The 15,689-nt window shown below is 43.7% G+C and overlaps 1 protein-coding gene across 1 annotated transcript in view; it reads right to left on the reverse strand.

Moving 5' to 3' along the window:
- abca2 (ATP-binding cassette, sub-family A (ABC1), member 2) overlaps window positions 1-15,689 on the reverse strand; it is a 106,211-nt gene that overhangs the window by 40,841 nt on the left and 49,681 nt on the right. The window contains exons 9-23 of the mRNA XM_076890546.1: window positions 14,801-14,960; window positions 13,522-13,650; window positions 13,201-13,368; window positions 11,065-11,161; window positions 10,107-10,280; window positions 8,615-8,717; window positions 8,256-8,370; window positions 5,449-5,639; window positions 2,909-3,059; window positions 2,575-2,779; window positions 2,321-2,485; window positions 1,657-1,837; window positions 1,125-1,337; window positions 641-837; window positions 223-396 (exon numbers count right to left, since the gene is read on the reverse strand). Of these exons, the coding sequence (XP_076746661.1) occupies window positions 223-396; window positions 641-837; window positions 1,125-1,337; window positions 1,657-1,837; window positions 2,321-2,485; window positions 2,575-2,779; window positions 2,909-3,059; window positions 5,449-5,639; window positions 8,256-8,370; window positions 8,615-8,717; window positions 10,107-10,280; window positions 11,065-11,161; window positions 13,201-13,368; window positions 13,522-13,650; window positions 14,801-14,960 (2,423 nt within the window). The remainder of the gene's footprint in view (window positions 1-222; window positions 397-640; window positions 838-1,124; window positions 1,338-1,656; window positions 1,838-2,320; window positions 2,486-2,574; window positions 2,780-2,908; window positions 3,060-5,448; window positions 5,640-8,255; window positions 8,371-8,614; window positions 8,718-10,106; window positions 10,281-11,064; window positions 11,162-13,200; window positions 13,369-13,521; window positions 13,651-14,800; window positions 14,961-15,689) is intronic.

Here is a 15,689-nt window from a genome sequence, read left to right on the forward strand (position 1 = left end):
ATGCAGTGTATATGATTGCACTTCTGTGTATACCAATGCACACATGCATTCATAAATCATGGCCATATGTATCATTAAGGGCTCTGCTAGACTTCTTAGTGTAAATCTGCAAATGCTCTGCAGGAAATAAAAACACTACCACACACACACACACACACACACACACACACACACACACACACACACACACACACACACACACACACACACACACACACACACCTCGGCCTTCGCTCTGCTTTTTGACCAGTGTCAGCTTGTATCCATCTCCATAAGTGCTCTTGAGAAAGAGTGGGGAGCCACAGCATTTGAGTTTCCCGTGTGAGATGATGGCAATGCGATCTCCCAGAAGGTCTGCTTCATCCATGTGGTGGGTAGACAGCAGAATTGTGCGGCCTAAGGCAGAGGAGCCACACACATATGTAGGAGGTGGTTTGGGTTACATTTACCAAGCAGGACATCAAAAAAAGGATAGAGCGTGCCTCTGCAACAATATTCTGAAAACTGAACGCAGAGGACATTTTTCCCACGTGCATACAAGAAATATGCACGGACTGAACAACACTTAAATATCTTTGGTGAGGATTGAATCCCTGGATCGATGTCATGTCACTCTGCACGATGCCTAGGAGTCACTCACCTTGTTTGTACTTGAGAATGAGATCCCAGATGGCTCGGCGGGCGTAGGGGTCCACCCCTGCGGTTGGTTCGTCTAGGATGACGGCCCTGGAACCACCAACAAAGGCAATGGCGACAGACAACTTTCTCTTCATCCCACCAGACAATGTCTGCACCAAGCTGTGACGCTTGTTGGACAACTCCAGGTCAACAATCATCCTGGACACACACACACACAGAGAGTTGTGTTCTGTTGATCGGTTGTCAGGGAGCACTGACACTGGTTGAGTGAAACGTTGTGAGGCAAGTTAAACCCTAATGAGTCCCAAACAACTAAACAGCATTAAGCCTGTGCTGTGACCTCAGTGCCTTTACATATGCACAGTTTGAATTTCCATAAAGGTTCAGGATAGGCTCTTTATCTTACAATACAAGGTGCCTCTGGGCAACTGCTGCTGTAATTTGGCGCTACATAAATAAAACTGAATTGAATAAAAGCAGCTGACTTGTCCATCTCCTTGCAGATGTCTTCTTCAGCCATGCCTTTGAGCCTGGAGTAGAACCACAGATGCTCCTCCACACTCAGCTTGTCAAACAGGACGTTGTGCTGCGGACACATCCCGAGGTTCTGTCGAATACGCTCCATCTCAGTGCGGATATCGTGGCCATAGATGGTGGCAGAGCCAGACGTGGGCGGGAACAACCCTGTCAGGATGGACCTATGAACATACAGTTTAGATTACAGGTCACAGTGATACATTAAACAGGATTTGTTGCTTAAATGTTGTTTGGTCCAATATATCTTTAAAAAATATCATATTTTTATTTTCTTCTTTTTTTGTTTGTTTGTGTGTAGCTGCAGCAGGCTGAACATTTAACAACAGATCATGGATGTTTATATTTCATTATATATGAGTCTTATAAAACCTGCATGTCTCAGTGTGATCTACAAAACCATGCAAGAGTAAATCATTGAGCTCTCCAGTGCCGGAGCTGCACAATAAAAACCATTACTACATGCTGCACACTGCCTCTCACATTGTAGTCGTCTTCCCAGCTCCATTGTGTCCCAAGAAGGAAACCACCTGGTTTTCATGGAGGTTGAGGCTCAGTTTGTTCAGGGCCAGTTTACTGCCTGTCTTGTACACCTTGGTCAGTTTGTCTATACACACCACCAGGGGAAGGTGGTTGGGCTCCTCCTCTATCCCGCGGATCTCCTCTGGAGTTGGAATGACAGTGAGAACAAAATCGGAATCATGTATAAAAATATTGATTTAAAAAGTGTTTTTCTCCGTCGTTAATTCCACTTCTTTTGTTAAAAGCACTAAGAGGAGAGGCAAATAACCACATGCCTGAAACAGGGAGAGGCCCTGTGGTTTCTGCATGGAGATTTGAACTCAGCACTATTATTTACTCCGGACAAATAAGGAAATATAAGGGGCGTGGCTTCATGTCATTTTGAACTGAACTGTCTCGTGTGTCACATTGGAATCTGGAAATTCATAATCCTGCTCAAACATGCAAACTTGGAAAGGTTCCTGTGTAAGGAAATAATAATATTTAATATTATTATGATATTATGGATGGAAAAATAATATTTATCCTTTTACTGAAGTTTAGGACGGTGTGTATTACAGTGTTTTTAAGCTGATTGACAGAATATGGGAATCTTGTCCTCGAGCACCATATTGTTGGTTTTTACCATTCCTCCGGTGGTCCATCGCACAAGCCTGATCCTCCTCCATCACACTGAGCCTGGCAGCTCCACCTCCGCACCAAGGCCAATCCCAGGTCTCCACACGGCCACTGCCAGACCAGTAGGACCTCTGCAGTGGGAAGTACCATGGGCGCGGCAGCCCATACATTCCTAATGGAAAATTAGGGAAAATTGAATCAGCAGAAGATTCCTAAATAACGTTTGTTGGGAGAAAACCTGAGAGAGCAAGGATTTCACACCTGGATGCACAGCCTCTATGTACCAGGTCAGCACACCGTACACGCCAGCATCAATGATGAGCATCATCATGGAGAGACCGAGGTTAAAGTCATCGCCTTCTACAGGTGACTGGCTTATGGTCTGCCACTGAATGCCAACACCTGCTACCTCGTATAGAGCAAAATACTTGGAGCCAAGGCCAAAAGCTGTGGTAGACATCAGAGACTAAAAGAGAAGGAAACAATGTGGATTATCTGATTTCACAGAACAACAGATAAAGAACATTTTACCAACGCACCACAAATTCAAAGAGTTTTGATTGGTGAAAAAGGAAAGAAATGTAAAATGCCTTACAGCAATGCATTTCTCGAAGGCAGTGATCTTGTCGTGAGCCACCTCCTCCCTAATGGCCACATACATATAGGGCACATAGCTGAGGAAATAGATGATTCCTCCGCAGGCAGAAGCCAGCTTAGCTTTGGAGTAGATTACTGACACCAGGAAACTGGGAAAAAAGTTACGCTTCATTTGTTTCAGGACATATTCCACAAGTTTTTAAAAATACAATGAGATGTGCAGCAAAATCACTACATATAAAGACAAGGTTCACAATTTTACAAAAATAATCATCACTCAATGCTCACTAACATTAAAACTCAAGACACCAGGTTTTCCATGTCTGGCAGAAACCTCCAGCACTGATCAAAAAAGTCCTGACCACAGGAGGCTGACTACAAACTCCTCTTACACTGACATACTGACAGCTTAGTATCCATCCATCCGTCCATGAATAACCATGTCTTAAGGACAGCAGCCTAACAAGAGAAACCCAGACCTCAGGAATCTCAGGAAACACTGAGGGGATTATCAGGCCTTTGGAGGGACATTTCTCCGGCGTGCCCTGAGCCTCCTCCAGGTAGGACTACATGCAAAAATGGCCCCAATCTATCTGTCAATCTTTTGTTTTCCATCACAGACGCCAAGATACTTCAATTCCTCCACTTGGGACAGCAACTCTTCCCTGGTGGGAACGCCACCTTTTTGCAAAAATCTAACTGGGAGCCCAGTCAGTCTACATGTAGTGCCAAAACACAACAACAGTCACCTCAAGGCGCCTTGTAAGGTAGACCCTACATACAAGGTCTTAAATAATCAGGCCCCATCTTATCTTAATGACCTTGTAGTACCATATCACCCTATTAGAGCACTTCGCTCTCGCTCTGCAGGCCTACTTGTTGTTCCTAGAGTATTTAAAAGCAGAATGGGAGGCAGAGCCTTCAGTTTTCAGGCCCCTCTTCTGTGGAACCAGCTTCCAGTTTGGATTCAGGAGACAGACACTATCTCTACTTTTAAGATTAGGCTTCAAACTTTCCTTTTTGCTAAAGCATATAGTTAGGGCTGGACCAGGTGACCCTGAATCCTCCCTTAGTTATGCTGCAATAGACGTAGACTGCTGGGGGATTCCCATGATGCACTGGGTGTTTCTTCTTAAGTCACCTTTCTCATTCCTCTCTGCATTTAGTTATTATTAATCTCTGTCTCGCTTCTATATCATGTCTTCATCCTGTCTTCCTCCCCTCATCCCCATCGAATAGCAGCAGATGTGAGTTCCTCCCTGAGCCTGGTTCTGCTGGAGGTTTCTTCCTGTTAATAGGGAGTTTTTCCTTCCCACTGTCGCCAAAGCACTTACTCACAGGGGCCATCTAACTGTTGGGATTTTCTGTGTTCTTTGTATTATTGTAGGGTCTGCCTTACAATATAAAGCACTTTGAGGTGACTGTTGTTGCCGTATAAATAAAACTGAATAGAAGATTTGGAGGGTGAAGGTCTCCAGTCCTAATCGGAGCGCTCAGAGCAGTGATCCCCAACAGGGAGCGTGGCCTCAGCAGAGCGCAGGAACAGCAAAGTACTGCACAGGACCCTCAAGCTCCCAGGCCTCTGGCAGAGGACCCGAGGATAAAGACTGCTCGCAGGAAGGATGGACATTTTATTTGGCATATGGTAATAAAGTTACTTCAGGTAATGAAGTACCTCCCTGGTAGAGTTTGCATGCATCTCATCCTGTCATTATGTCTGTAAACATGATGCCTCGATAAGTCCTGAATTGATTAAAATGAAACGTTAAATGGGTGGAGAGTTTATATTCACAGTCGTGTGTATTGTCAACAAATAGAAAATATCTAATTAATATTTAAATGTCATTTGATGTCTGACCTCTTCTTCAAGGTCAACGAAACATTTAAATGTGTAATGAATGCTACACGTGTACTTGCCACATAAATAAATAATAAAATAGTATAAGTGGGTTTCAACAGGACAAATAACAAAAGCCTGCACATTCATGCACTGCAAACGTCTTAAAGTATTCTTTAAAAGAATAAAGTAAAAATAATAAATGCATATTATAATCTTATTCCCTGAAACCTAAAGAGTGAGCTGCCTTGGTGGAGGTTTGTGCTCAGAGTGCTTCTTGTAACTACTGAAAACACTGCCAGACTTACACATGTTAAAGTTCATTCACCCTCTTGTTTAAGTGAGAATGACCAGCGAGTATCGAATAAGATTTGATTGCAGATTGTAGGAAGGAAGTGCTTAATCTTATCAAACTGCTGTCAGAGGTAAAAATTTAATTATGCGTTCTCCACTGTACCGATAAATGCTAACTGACAATTTCCTAATTTTTTTCAATGAGTTTTATCTTTCTAGGCTTAAATGCACCATGCTCTATTCACATAGCATTTCAATTCATAGTTTATCTCATGCACACCAGTAGATATATTGGAGGTCTGGGCAAAACTGACCTTTGACCCTGTGGTGAGAGTATCCCCTTCCTGTTCTGTACTAAACATTATCCGTGAAGCTGTGCACATTGTGCATTGAGCCAGAAGTCTTACCAGAACATGATAGTAGCCACGGCATAGATGGTAAGGAACAGCCAGATGATGAAGGGATCGCTGTGGAGCAACACCCGGCCGTACTTTAAAATGGCCGTGAGAGCAGTGACAGAGATGGACAGCTGGACAAAGCCCGTGATGAACCACGCCACCCAGTGGACTGCATTGTTCAGACCCATCATCTTCATCACCTGAGACAGAGACACTATGGTTATTTGCAAGTATGCACAGTAGTGTGAAAAAGTCTTTGACCCTTATACAACACACTAAACACAAAATGCAGCTGCTAAATAAAAGTATTTATGAATAAGTGGACAAAACCCCAAAGCTACACGGCCCCTAAACCTGGGTGGGCCTCAGCAGCAACAGCTGCACTCAGGTGTTTGTGATAACTGGCAGTGAGCGTTTTACACTCTGTGGAGGAAATTTGGCTCGTCTTTGCAGAATTGTTGTAACTCAGCCACACTGGAGGGTTTTTGAGCATCTCAGTCTGACTCAGGTCAGGACTTTGAGCAGGTCAGAGTTGTGTTTCTTGGACTTGCTGCTGTGTTTTGGATCATTGTCCAGCTGAAGCACGCTTCAGCTTGAGGTCACAAACAGATGGACAAACATTTTCCTTATTGGATGTTTTGGCAGACGGCAGAAATCCTGTTTCCGTTTACCACAGCGAGTCTTCAGGTCCTGAGACAGAAAAACAGGGTTAACTCTGGTTGGTCGGCTCCTCCTGGGAGGGGTCACCACTATTCTGTGTTTCTGGCATTTGTGGTTCGCTGGAGTCCCACAACTTTAGAAACAGCTTTCTGACCTTTTCCACACTGAGACACTTTGTTCCGTCACTCATTGTTTCACACACATCCTTATTTTTAATGATAAATTTGGGAAATTTGGGAAAGTGAATTTTGTGAAGTAATGGGAGTGGTGTTATTTTTCTAGTGACCACTATAACCCACGTTTACCCACTCACACACACCTGCAGCACTTTGAGGTCTTTTAATGTAACACACACAGTTCAGGATAATGTCCAAGTGTCACTAAGCTGAAGTAAATTCTGGGTCATTCTCTACATATTCCCACTGGTGGCTTTTGGTTTTGGGCCCCGACTTATGCTGCAGGATTGTTTGCTTCACAACAAAGCAAATAAAGACATAAAGTCTTCTGTCTTTCATCATCATGCTCAGTCTGCACAGAGCGTTTTTGGTTTTTTAATGTTGTTTTTTGGTAAATGGCCTGTATTTGTATAGCACTTTACTTAGTCCCTAAGGACCCCAAAGCGCTTTACACGTTCAGTCATCCACCCATCCACACACACATCCACACACTGGTGATGGCAGCTACATTGTAGCCACAACCCTGGGGCGCACTGACAGAGGCGAGGCTGCCGGACACTGGCGCCACTGGGCCCTCTGACCACCACCAGTAGGTGAAGTGTCTCGCCCAAGGAGCCGGGGCTCGAACCGGCAACCTTCCGGTTACAAGACGAACTCCCAGCTCTTGAGCCACGATCGCCCCCTGTTTTTTCGGTATTTTGTCTTTATTTGACACCAGTAGTGACGACAGACAGGTGAGCAGAGAGAGCCCAGGCTGCTGCCTTGTGTCATATGGTCGCCCACTGAGTTATACTGGTGCCCAGAGAGGATTTGTCGCACACTGAGAGCTGTGAGCGAGTGTACGATAAACAGAAGTCAAAGATCAGACAGGGACGCCGTAAGCAGGAGGAAAGTGATGACGAGTCCCTGACTGCCGGGAGAAACAGCAGCTCGTCTTTTTTTTTATTAACCTATCAGCGTAAGATTGAATAAAACTTCTCATGTTTCAAAAGTACTTAAGCAGTAAAAGTACTTTTACACTGTTTTATAAAATTTAATTCCATTCAACAAGTTAACATATAATATGTATTTGGTGTAAGGTATTAATCAATGTTAAAAAAAACCATTATAATCTTATCATTAAAACTGTGAAAATGTAAAAAGTGGCACAAAATCAAGAAATAAGTTTACTAAGCAGAACATGGACCCATGTTTGTGTTTTTAAGGCTGGCGTGGTCGCAGTATCAAAGTGGCCTGAGAGGAGGCAGCAAAGAGCAGCACTAAGGCTGCGCGCTGATGTACAGCGTGGAACAATGTTGCCATGGATTGTGGAGCAACCCTGCTTTTCAACACTAAAGGAAACATAAAGGAGCCACACAGCTGCACACATACTGGGAGCAGTTCACTGGTGACTCTTCGCAGCTGCTTGCTCGTGCACATTTATTCCACTGGTCTCGGTGAGAGGTAACAGGCAGGGTGAGCATCCTTGCATTCCCTCAGCTTGCTGCTTGTATGACGGGTTTCTACCAGAGGAGGAGAGAGTCGCTTCATCTTGGACCTGGTCAGGAAAGTTCGTCTACTTATCAGACTTCAGATCCCGGAGGAACCATGCAGTTATTGTCCTGGTTGCAGAACACTGGACCAGCTCTGGACCAGTGGGTGTGGACATGGAGACATGCGATCATGTCCCTCAGGTACATGAGTGCTTGGGCCCATCACTGAAATCACTGTCCATCACTGTCCAACTGTTGTGAGACACTGCTCCACATTACCAGCAATAAGCTGGACTTGCTTGGGGGGTGTTGACATGCACGAAATGCTGCGAGCGATTCTATCACTGAGCCGTACGTACTGCATGTTTTTGTAAATACAAGCCCTATATTTCAAATGTTTGTTTAAAGTTTCAATATTTGCTTTGGTTTAAAACTAATTGTTTGCTCCCATCCCCAACAATCTTTGAGCACGCTGTCGTGTGGACCAATCACGCTAACAAACACTCACCTCTTTAAGCCTGTGCTCTTTCTCAGCTACAATATGCTGAATCATCATGGCCACTGAGTAAACCCAAGAGATCACCATACACAGAGGCATCATGTGCTCAATCACAAAGAGAAAACTGCAAAGACAAGAGTAACACAGGGTATGAGCTGATGATCACAGTAACAGACAGATGTGCTGATGGAGGAATATATTCATCCAAACCGATCGTTGGTCACGTTTAAAGGAACTTTTCAAACTGCTTAAGACATTCTGTTTACATGACGTTCTAATGGTAACGTGTCATTATTTTGTTTATTATTATCACACAAACAGAATCCCAGTAAATAAAGTACAGGGCTACGTGTTAGTCCGTCCCTTACTCGTCTCTGGTGTAGCATGGATAGGGGAACATCTGAACGTAGTTGCCAGGCTCCACCACGTCATGCCCCACAAATGTGTTGATGATCGCTCTCTCTATCATGTCTGGAAAAGAGAATCGAGACAGGGTTCGTATTTCTCTCCAGCGTGCGTGTTACATATTTGTATATCAGCTGATGGTGACGGTTTGGGTAATAAAGGATGTTGTGAGTCAGACTGATTTACAAATTAATCACTTTAAAAAAATTACGATTTTTTTAATTCACATGATGAAATATACAGTACAGTAGAATTATATAACCTTTATTTTATATTTATGCTTAAACATTTTTCATGGGAAACTCAGTGACAATATTCGACATAAATATGGAGAAAGAGTGAGCTAGAACATTATAAAATACAAGGGACTCAATTATATATATATATATATATATATATATATATATATATATATATATATATATATATATATATATATATATATATATATATATAAAAATATATATATATATTTGCTGTCTTCTGCAGGCTTACACATCAGCACGTGACTTGTACTCAGTTATGAATGAGGGTAATAAACAGAGAGCAGCTGAAAGCTCATTCTTTAAACAGGCTGATGATGAACTGAAGTAGAAATATTCTAATAACTTAAAACAACTGTTTCCTTTTAACATAAACTGCAGTGATAAAGACCACAGACCCTTAAAGAGCTACCACACTTGTAGTGTGACCAGTTTTCATAGGAATGACATCCAATAAAAGTCTATTGTAATTTCATTCTATGCTATAGCCTGATGAGACCCATGAAGACACGAAATGGACCCCTCAGACTTCTACGAGCGGGAGCAGGCACCGCTCTCCTTTCTGGAGGAAGAGCTGAGGTGGAAGTCGTCTGACTAATAAACCCGTGAGTCCTGCATTTGGGTCCTCTCCTTCCATTCCCACACACGTGACCGTGAAAGTTTGATTTGTAGTCTTTTTGTAATGATCCAACCCTGTCAGAGCCTGTGACCTCTCCTGGCTAAACAGCCTTACACTGCGTTGTCTTCAGACACGTCTATCACTCTGATTTCATCATTCAATATTCTGTGTCAGTTGAGTGGCTTCCCTGCTTTCAGCAACTAAATAAAATATGATTTGTAGTTAGAAAAGGCTACTGCTGCAGCGTTGTAAGCACGTTCCATCAATCCATCCCCTTCTGCTCATCCAGGTCAGGGTTGCAGGGGGCTTGAAACCCATCCCAGCTGCCACAGGGCAAGAGGCAGGGTACATCCTGGACAGGGTGCCAATCTGACACAAGGCCAGGTAAGCACGTTACCTTTACTTCATAAAAACAAATGAAACTGCACTGATATCAGTGTGTCACCCCTTGGGTCCTGTGCATAAAACCGTTGATCTACATACTGTTCAAAAACCACACAAGACTGAGAATTCTCATTCCAACCACAATCAAACGGTCAGCACTGGGGAAGTAAGTGAATTTCAGTTCCTTACCTTGGATCCAAACAAAGCCATACAGGAAATAGAATTTCCCCCCAGTGTTGGGGCCAGGGCGCCAGTAGGCCCTCCTGATTTCATTGGTCTTCTCTGTTAAGCTGGAATTTTGTCTGATTTTGTACATAACATGTGGTGGAAGGGAGCCATCTTTATTAGTCTGGAAAATCACACCTGGGGAAAGAAAACATTAGAATAGTAAAGAAAATCTAATTTTGCATCAAAACTCTGATGTGGGCATTTAATATGCTCCATGTGATTATGAACGACTCTGAATAATATAGAAACAGAAACAGAAACAGCTGCTCATCCCTGACAGGACTGTGAGGAATCCTGACTGATTGCTGGTTGATGGGAGAGCGCAGTGACATCCCCGCCTGTGATGTGAATGATGCAACCATGAGTAGTAACGCCCCTAAACGGCAATTAGGAAATCAAGTGGTAATGTCATGTGTATCCACCAGGGGGAGCAGTGTGGGGCACACTCATGTACGTTTTGAGATCCTTCCCAGATGCCTTAATGCCCACTCACATCCTGGGCCTTTTGACCTCAGAAATCACACGATTGGGTGGGGCCAGGCTTCGCAGTGGGTCCACAATGGTGATTGTGACCTACACTCGTTTTCACACCTTGGCTCATGTGATTAGGTAGAGAATCATTAGGGTGTCAGCGACCCTCATAATGGACAACTCTCACTACGGCAAATAATCTGGGAGCGATTGGTTTTAGAACTGAAGAAGCTTCAGTGGAATGAGATATGCCCAAAGGGAAGTCAGCTGACAGGAGTCAGCTGACCTCTAGCTGGAAGCAGTCTGAGGCCTGTGGGTACGCAAGTGACCTTTTTGCAAGCAAAGCACAAACGGGACATTGTGAAAATCTAGAGCATGTCCACCTCACTCCTGCACTTTAAATGCATTAGATACTATGATTACAGTCGGACATGCAAAGGCGACTCACTGGCAAACACAGAAACGTTGTCCCGGTAAGCCTGATTCAGGGTGTAGTTGACAATGCTGTCTTCATCAGGAAAGCCCTTGAAGACATCAACACTGACCTGGAAACACAAGTAACAGACACACACCTGGGTTTGCCACTTATCTGCACTTTAATTTTAATAACTGTACAGTGCTCTGTTTTGGTAACTATTGTCCATGATGTAAATATGTGAAGATTGTGTGTTTCTGTTCTGTGTCCTGTTCTGTTTGTATATGTGGGGGTTTTTTTGTTTTGTTTTTTGCTGCTGTTACAACCACATTTCCCCTTGTGGGACAATTAAAGTAATTATTCTATTCTATTCTATTCTACTCTACTCTAATCATGTTTCACTGCAGAAGGCTGTTGGTGTTTTAGCACCAAGATGAAACCATCATATGAGCTTATTAAAGTCTTTACATATTTACAGCACGCAGTAGGATCGTGTGCTGTTGTCTCTGTTTTCTCTACAAAGTCCAAAGACATTAAATAGAATGTAAAAACTTCTCAGTGTGATTTAATGCAATGACTTTGCATTTATCTGTGGATTCCTAATAACAATTTTAATAAAATATAAACACAAAGAGTCATCCATGACTGTTGTGACTGACACCAGAATCAAGAAAGCAAAAAAAAGTTAATTCACGTGAATATCACACCAGCGTACCAGTCGTGTTTTCATGTGTAATCCAAACATTTGAAATACTGGTACGTGATTAAACAGAAAAAGAAAGACGTAGCTAAAAGCTGATAGCAGTCACTTGTCTTATAATGACCCCACTCTGTAAGTAACATTAATAAAGAAAGATTATTTCTTTGTTGTTGTTGTTGTTGTTGTTGTGAAGCAGATAAAAATGAATGAATATTGTTGTCATTATTATTGCAGCCCTGCATTCAGGTTTGGCTCGCAGGAGCAGCAGTCTTTGCAGAGAAGCCCAGACTTCCCTCACCCTGACCACCTCTTCCAGCTTAGCCAGGGGGACACTGCATTGGTCAACTGACATATAATCTCTCCAGCATATCCTGGGTATGACCTGGTGCCTCATCCCAGTACGATATGCCTGAAACACCTCGACTAGGAGGCATCAAGTAGGACTCCTGATGTTGAGGAGCAGAGGCTTTACTCCAAGTCCCCCTCGGATGAACAAACATCCGAGGGGGACTTGGAGTAACCTTATCTCTAAGGGAAGAACCCAGCCACCCTTTGAAAGAAACTAATTTCCACCACTTGTATCTGTGACCTCATGAACAAGACCCCAAGAGCCTCCATCACCTGCTAGGGCTAGATAATGTGTCCATAAAACTATGAACAAAACTGGTGACCAAGGGCAGAACTGGCACGGTTCAACACTCACTCAGTCCTACTTATTGCCAACAATATGGTTCAAGCTCGCGCTGCAGTGGTAGAGGGAGCAAATGGCCCACAGCAACAGGCCAGACACCCCAGGGCTGACCCCATGGGACGATATGACAACTGTACAACTCCCACACACCCTCAAATAACCTCAGGAGGATAAAGAGCTTGTTCTGTGTTCTGCGACCACTTTATATATTGTGAGTGGAACACTGCATCCCCCTCCTGAGTCATGTGCCAGAATCACCTTGATGCTGACCAAAAGTCTTGTTTTATGTCCCCAAACTCCTCCCACACCCAAGTTTTTGCATCAGCAGTCCCATTGGCTAACGAAGCCAGGTAAGACTTTCTTCAACCTGATCACCTCCCATGTCCACCAGTTGGTTCTGGTATTATGGTCCAAACCTGTCCCAGCTCCATATTCATTCCCCGGGTGGCCCCTTCTTAAATCATCTATTGTATTTTCCTTCTTAATGAGAACTCTTTTTCTCTTCTGAACTCGATATCCACACTATGCATAGCTATCCAGGATGCATAAGTGTTTTTATTTTTTTGCCTTTATTGGATAGCAATAGTAGAGATAGACAGAAAAGCGGAGCAAGAGGGGGAGGGAAGACATACATGGATCAGACTCAAACCTGGGCCGCTGCTTTCATGTGGTCATGTGGCTGAATTTATAGAACTGCTTTTTTATAAGGTCAAAACTAAGTTTTTGGAGTGATGCATTGTTTTATCTTTGTAAAATTTAAGATAAAAACTGTGCTGACCTTAGACATAAAGTGTGTCCAGCCACAGGCAGCATTGTCAATGGTGTCCAGCTGTTCTAGCAAGGTGGAGGTGTTGGGAAGACTGTAGTTTCCTTCCATCAGACTTTGCATTAGCTCAGTGTCTGTGCCATTTATCAACTCAGGGTGCTGCTGAAGATCTGAGAACAACTTGAGCAAAGAAAAACAAGATGAATGAAGCAGAAGCAGAGCACAATTAAAAGGCTCCTGACTCAAAATCTAATTCTAGGAAAAGATGGATGTAAATGTTCCAGCACAGACAGCACTGCAGCGTCATGTCCGTGGGCTCTTTTGTAAATGTACCTGCTGCAGCCACACCAGGTGCTTGTGGAACTGGCCCTCCTCCAGGAAACTCCTGAGCTGGGAGGAGATATTGAGCCACACCCGGGTGTAATGTGTCACATTCCCAACAAATGCAAATGTCTCATTGGCCTTTAAAGAAAAAAGTGAACACATTAGTTTTTCATTACAATCTGTATGAATCTGTATAAACAAATATATGTATATCTATAAATAAAATGTCTTCTATTATTTTCTTCTTATTATTTCTTCTTCTTCCAATACAGTAACACAGTTCTTACAGTAGTGGAGGGCACCGTGGTCTTAAACATCCTAAATATATTTACTCCCAGATCTGTGCTTGGACACAGCCCTGTCTCACTGGCCTTTTCAATTATGTTCTATGACGTCAAAGGAGCTTGCAAAGAAAAGCGTCTGGACTTCTTTAAGTTACTTGAAGACGTTTCACCTCTCATCAGAGAACAGAGAAGCTTCTTCAGTTCTAAGGTCAAATGGTGGGGAGTCCCAGATTTAAACCCCGTGGGAGTTTCCCCCCACAGAGGGACAAAAGGACCCCCTGATGATCCTCTAATCACATGAGCCAAGGTGTGAAACTGGGTGTGGGTCCCAATCAGCCAGGGTTTCGGGTGAGCTCATTGTGAAACCTGGCCCCATCTTATCATGTGATTGTCCCTCTGTGGGGGGAAACTCCCACTAGGTTTAAATCTGGGACTCTCCACCATTTGACCTTAGAACTGAAGAAGCTTCTCGGATGAGAGGTGAAACGTCTTCAAGCAACTTAAAGAAGTCCAGACGCTTTTCTTTGCAAGCTCCTTTGACTACGACGACCTGGATGACTGAGAACCCTCACAGACATATGTTCTATGACAGGTGGACTCCAATCAAATTCTAAAAGCATTTCACAGACAACAGAGCACAGTCATATCCAAGTGCGTGATTAATAGTATGAATGCAAAATATCAGCCTTTTTTTCAACAATTCTAAAACAAGTGAATGGAAACATCTTTTGCTTTGTCATTATGGAGTGTTGCATAGATCATGTTGCACCAACACATTGAAAATGTTCTGAATGAACATTGTATCAGGTTAGGGTTAAAAATTAGATGGTGGTGATCTACATCATACTCATTCAGTCCGTTCTGCCTCCCAGTGTTTTGGAAGAAAACACACTAATAGCTTGGACAGTGTATTTTTGCTGGTTATGACAAAAGCTTTGTTCATACTTGATTGATAATGCAAATCTTTTTGTACATATACACGAAAGAGAGTGGTGTTTACATGCCTTCTGAATCACTTTGTCCACCTGGGAGCCAATAGGAGAGTAGAGGATCTTGGGATTTGTAGTCATCAAGTGAACCAGTAGGCCCAAATTCCTTTGTTCTTTGCTGGTGAATCCCAGAGAGCTCATGTTTCCCTGCTTCAAAGCCTCCGGTTCAATTATCCTGCAACAAGATCTATGGTTAAGAGCACAGACTGTACTGCTAAGTAACATCCATCCATTTTCTTCCGCTTATCTGGGGCCGGGTCGCGGGGACAGCAGCCTATGCAGAGAAGCCAAGACCTCCCTCTCCTCCACCACCTCCTCCCGCTTGTCTGGGGGAACACCAAGGCATTCCCAGCTAGCTGAGAGATATAATCTCTCCAGCACGTCCTGGGTCTGCCCCAGGGCATCATCCCAATGGGACATGCCCGGAACACCTCACCCAGGAGGCATCCAGGCAGCGTCCTTGTAAGATGCCCGAACCACCTCAACTGACTCCTGTCGATGCAGAGGAGCTGCTCTACTCTGAGTCCCTCCCGGATGGCTGAACTGGATGCGTGCCTCATCTGATTCCCACTGCTTCACACTCGGCTGCAAACCATTCCACTGTGAGCTGGAGGCCATCACTCAATGAAGCCAACAGAACCACATCATCCGTGAAAAGCAGAGATGAGATTCTGAGACCAATCAAGTGAAGCCTTCCACCACTTGGCTGCACCTAGAAATTCTGTCCACAAAAATTATGAACAGAATCGGTGACAAAGGGCAGCCCTGGCGGAGCCCATCACCCACTAGGAACGAGTCCGACTTATTGTCCGACTTATGTTGGACCAAGCTCTCGCAACGGTTGTATAAGGATCGAATGGCCCGTAGCAATGGGCCAGACACCCCATATTCTCAGAGCACCTCC

Source organism: Maylandia zebra, linkage group LG12, assembly GCF_041146795.1.
Source record: "Maylandia zebra isolate NMK-2024a linkage group LG12, Mzebra_GT3a, whole genome shotgun sequence".
NCBI classification, from domain to species: domain Eukaryota; kingdom Metazoa; phylum Chordata; class Actinopteri; order Cichliformes; family Cichlidae; genus Maylandia; species Maylandia zebra.